Source organism: Nelumbo nucifera, chromosome 2 (genome assembly GCF_055504915.1).
Source record: "Nelumbo nucifera cultivar China Antique chromosome 2, China Antique-T2T, whole genome shotgun sequence".
Classification (NCBI taxonomy): domain Eukaryota; kingdom Viridiplantae; phylum Streptophyta; class Magnoliopsida; order Proteales; family Nelumbonaceae; genus Nelumbo; species Nelumbo nucifera.
Window position 1 is genome coordinate 107,222,443 of NC_142650.1, and position 5,003 is coordinate 107,227,445.

Consider the following 5,003-nt stretch of genomic DNA (forward strand, 5'->3'; position numbering starts at 1 on the left):
AAACCAACCTAGAAAGATGACCACAACCATCTGTTATAATCTTATTTTTGGAATTTAACTGATGCAGTTCATATGAATTTCCAGAGAACAAATGGTAGTTTTCATCGATTGTTCCATCTTTTAATTAGGTTTTGTAGGCGGAAGCCATAATAGGCAGACCTTCTATGCTTCAAATAAAATCTGCCTGCCACAGGGTTGATAAATTTTCTCACTAAAACTAAAAATTCTATGCATCTATGGTTTGTATAATTGTATTCTCACCATCTCCATTTTGCTTCAGTAATACCTATTTTAACCAATGTACAAAACATAGTTTTGGTCGAGGTAGATGAACATCCAAAACTCTATTAAACAGAAGAATCCAGGTTGCCAACAAAGATGAAGTCACGGAGACCTGTAAAATCAACTGAACAAATCCATTTGATAGTGATATATCAATGCACCAGTCATTACCACTGTTGGAGCCACAGCCATGAAGGATTGACCTTAACCATGTACCCTGTTAAAGGACGAACACAATACAACGAAATGCATTTATTGTATTTGGGAAGAAATCATTCATGGGCTTAGACATTTTGAAGTAATGAATAGACAACTTTCTATTTACATTCTCGCAAAACATGCCTACTAGTCCTACTAGACCTTCAGCAAATGGCATTAACATCTAAAAAACTACCTATTAATCCTAAACCAAGACCTTCAGCAGGAACCATTAAAATGCAGAAACAAAAACAGAAAACTAAGCTATTTCTGTCTAAGCAGCTTCAAATGTGAGAAAGAATCATCAGTGGATGATTTATCATATCCCAGGTAGTGCCGTTCAGTCTACTTTTCCATTACTTTCTCATTCCTTCAGTTATCCACTTCTTTCTGTGTTAAACCAAAATGAACCGTTTCAACTTTCAATCAACGCATCGCCATCAAGGTGCGAACTTTGTTTTCTCTCTCTGCCTTCTTAGCAGTGGGTGTCCTCTTTAGTCTCCGGAATTCTTCCATCACGACCTTCTCAACTTGGTCTATTGAGTTCAAGAGTTTCTTCTGTGGGGTCAGGACATCAGATCCTCCAGCAACCTGATTATCAATACCAAGCAAAGATTTGGCCAGATAGCCGACAGGTGGTGGGCAAGCCTTATTAGCAACTTGATTTGGAGAGAGAACAGAGAGGCTATGCTCGAGGGGAGAACATGAAACAGGTAGGTTAGAGTCATGAATATTCAACTCCTGTGGTGAAGGGCTGATAAGTCGTTGGCTTTCAGCCTCTCTCAGGCGAGCATTTCTCCTTTCGACAGCCTAAAGAAACATAAAAATACAGAATTCAGACTCGGACCCAACAAGGAAGAAGAGACCAAAAAGGATGAATGAAAAATAAATCTGCAAAAATGCACCAAATGCATGAGAAAAAGATGTTCGACAGAATTTGTACCACAACTAAATTCAACAATGTACCCTGGTTCAACGTCACGATCTAAAAGGCAACAGTGATTTCAGTAATCATCAAAGGTGCATCTGAACCTTTTCTGCCTAGATTGAAAGAATAACTAGTGGATATTACATTTTGTAAGCTATTTTCGGCCATTCTCAATATTGGGGCGATCCAGAATAGATTGAAGGGAAAGGAGGGAATAAAAGTTTCAGGAAAGAAGCAATAAAAAGTTCAGGAAAATATCAAAATAAAGAAACAGTGAGACCAGGAAGAAAATTTACCCGTATAATAGAAGTAATGTCGCGAAGAGGCCTCCTGGGGCACCAAGAAGGCAGAGGAGTGGTTGCAGCACGTCCTCGGCTTCGGCCACTTCTCGCCGCCGGAGTATTCTGTCGCCCCAACAACGGAGACCTGTGTGAAATCCGGCCACGCCCATTTGCCGACCTTGGAGTACCATAAGCCGCCCTTCCAATATTGACGCCCCGTGAAACCACTGTAGCTCCCACCCTTGCCGTGCGTTCCGGTAAAGCATCCAACCTCGCAGTTCCCCGGGAAATTGGAAAACCGATGAAGTCTCGACCATCGGAACTACCCAGTCTTGAAGGCGAGCCGAACAAGTTTGCTGCACCTCCGTCACCGAATCTTAAAGGGGAGCCAAACAAGACCCGTCCATCGCCGTTGCTGATTCTTGCAGGAGAACCAAACAGCCTCCCCCCTTGTTCCATATCGAGCGGATCCGCAGCCGATCGGCGACGAACAAATAACGACGCTGTGGGGTCCGGTCTGATTAACCTGTCTCTTGATTCCGGCATTGTTATCTTTGTCTAAAACAAGAAAATTTATAAGAATGCGTATTACTATTTCCGACGAACAAAGAATCAGATTTCCGATAACATACGCAAATCTGAAAACCTATTAAGAAAATCAAACAGAAAGGAGGAGAAGATTTGAAAACCGGAGACTACCTTGCTTCAGTTCTTGAGGATCTGGAGTTCACGATTGGTGGGGTTGAAGAGGAGGACGAAGTAACGTTTTAATGGCTTCCTCTACAGCTGAATCTGAAATTTGGAAAAGCTTCGAGAGAGAGAAAGAGAGAGAGAGAGAGATGAAAGCGTGAAATTTGAAAATTAAAAAGAGCGGCTGAATTTTGAAAAGCTAAAACTAAACCCGGGTTAACACTTAACACAGGTCTACGACTCAACGTTGGTTATCGCTTGGAGCGTTGAGAGTGAGTCCCGTCGTCCTGGGAATGGCCGAATGGGATGGCAATTTTGAATTTTCCCATCCCCGCCGGCTACCCGGCTGGTCGGTTCGGGTCGGGTCGAGGATGGAAATTGTTTGGCGGTGGCAGGGACGGGATTGGGTCAATCGGGTTGAGTCGGACCGTGTTGGGGATCCCCGATCAAGGATGGGGACGGGGTGGGTAGTAATGCGTCTCGGCCTCCAATATTATGCCGTTTGGCATGTACTCTTAGAATGATCTTTTTGAGTCTTTCTGCATACGTCTTTTGGTATTTTCAACTTGTGGTTATCAAATCAAATGGAAAAGGATCAGTTTTTACTTTTGAACTTATGGGAGCCCCTAAAAACCGCATGGAAAGATTTGCCAAACACCATCTATATATTAAGACCATGCTTGATCGAGAGATTGAGAGTGCTTAAAAATAAGTGTTTATTCAAAATAATTGCTTATTTTGGCCATTAAGCACTTATTGGAGAACATCTCATCCTCTGCATAGTATTACGTAGGGAGAGATGTTCCTAATTCACAGGGGGTAATGTATTGTGGGTAGGCGTGGGCAGCTGGAGTCGATTGAGGCCCTGTTTGATGAAATACTTGTTCACAAGTCTTCTTAAAAGTACTTATTTTAACAATCCTTTAGGCTGTTTTGTAACTCACTTTTCAAATCACTTGTTATGTTTTTAAGTACTTATTGGGGTGGGAATGCTTGATAAGCTACTTTCCCCATAAGCGTTTATATTTATTCAAATGACATTTTTAACCCTCACTTTACTTGTACATATATACAATACTTTTCACATGTTATACTATACATTTCAACTGAGAGCCCACGTGGATCCCCACATGGCTGTCATGTGGATCCAATTAATAATAATAATAATAATAATAATAATAATAATAATAATAAAATTATCATAATAATAATTATAAATAATGTTAATAATTAATATTAACAAATAATGAATAATATTGATAAATAACAAAATACTACCAAAAAGTACTTTCAAGGCGTAATTTACACAAAATACTTCTAGAAAGCACTTTCAAGGTGTAGTTTACACAAAATACTTTCAGAAAGTACTTTCAAGATGCAGTTTTCACAAAATACTTCCAAAAAGTGCATTTAAGGCGTAGTTTAAACAAAATACTTTCAGAAAGTACTTTTAAGGCGCAGTTTTCACAAAATACTTCCATAAAGTGCTTTTAAGGCACAATTTATACAAAATACTTCCAGAAAGTACTTTTAAGGCATAGTTTTCACAAAATACTTTTAGAAAGTACTTTTAAGGCGCAGTTTTCACAAAATAATTCTAGAAAATACTTTTAAGGCACAGTTTTCACAAAATACTTCCAGAAAGTACATTAAAGGCGTAATTTTCACAAAATACTTTCAGAAAGTACTTTTAAAACGTAGTTTTCACAAAATACTTCCAGAAAATACTTTTCAAGCACAGTTTTCACAAAATACTTCTAGAAAGAATTATTCATGACTGCATTTTATTATTTTTTTTTACATAAGTGCATGTTTATACCATCCTACCTCACACCATAGACAAATATCATGGCCTAGGCCTATTTGACATTGGCCTTGGTTGGGCCATAGGCTGAAATGGGCTTGGGCTTAGACTTCCTTGGCCTTGGCAGATTTTGGATGTGGGTTGGAATGGTTTGGACCCAAGGTTACAGCCGGCCTATATGGCCTTGGCCGAGTTGGGCTAAGCATGGAATTGGTTTGAGATGAGCTTGGGCCTAAGGTGGGCTTCTAGATTGGAATGGGCTTAAGATTCTAGGTGGCAATGAGCTTAGGTTGACATTTTGACACTTTAGTTGGACTAACTAAGGGGATATGGGCTTGGACCTAGGTTTAGTTCTCAAAGAAAATCTCCAAAGAATAAATACCTAAAGCCAAGTGTATGAATTATGATCAGAAATTTCTGGGATTTTCAACTATCCATGAAGTTAGGTAACCCTTAGTTGACCTCTTAATGTTAGCAGTTGCTTTGGCTCAATTGTTAAGCCCTAATCCTAAGGACTAGTTATCATCACTGGTTTTTGTTTCACAGTTTTATGTTTTATTATTGATGATTTCATAATTTTAGATTTCCAATGAGAGATCTATCATAATTCATAATAGATTTTAAACATTTGAAACAAATCTTTTTCAATTTGTACTGAAACAACCAATAACAACATCAAACGATCAAATACCAATAAAAATAAGATCAATATGTGATAAAAATAAAAGTCAACTTTTATGAGGATGGGAGAAGGTCCGGTGGGGCACAACCCAACCTGAATTCAACTTTGGGTTAGGATTGCCTAGATCAGTTGAAAGTT

At 39.0% G+C, this 5,003-nt stretch overlaps 1 protein-coding gene across 1 annotated transcript; it reads right to left on the minus strand.

The window, feature by feature from the left end:
* Nucleotides 1–519: 519 nt before the first annotated feature.
* LOC104603459 (protein POLYCHOME) lies at nucleotides 520–2,529 on the minus strand. Its single transcript, XM_010267492.3, has 3 exons — nucleotides 2,389–2,529; nucleotides 1,705–2,247; nucleotides 520–1,290 (listed from the first exon to the last, which is right to left on the minus strand). The coding sequence occupies exons 2-3, from the start codon at nucleotides 2,233–2,235 to the stop codon at nucleotides 907–909; spliced, it is 915 nt and encodes a 304-aa protein (XP_010265794.1). The 5' UTR covers nucleotides 2,236–2,247; nucleotides 2,389–2,529; the 3' UTR covers nucleotides 520–906.
* Between the last annotated feature and the right edge of the window lie 2,474 nt (nucleotides 2,530–5,003).

Excerpts from the sequence above, each read along its gene's own strand:
- LOC104603459 (XM_010267492.3), bottom strand. The coding sequence starts at position 2,235 with ATGCCGGAATCAAGAGACAGGTTAATCAGACCGGACCCCACAGCGTCG. Across the intron at positions 1,291-1,704 it reads ACATTACTTCTATTATACGG|GCTGTCGAAAGGAGAAATGC; the intron begins GTAAATTTTCTT and ends ATGTTTCTTTAG.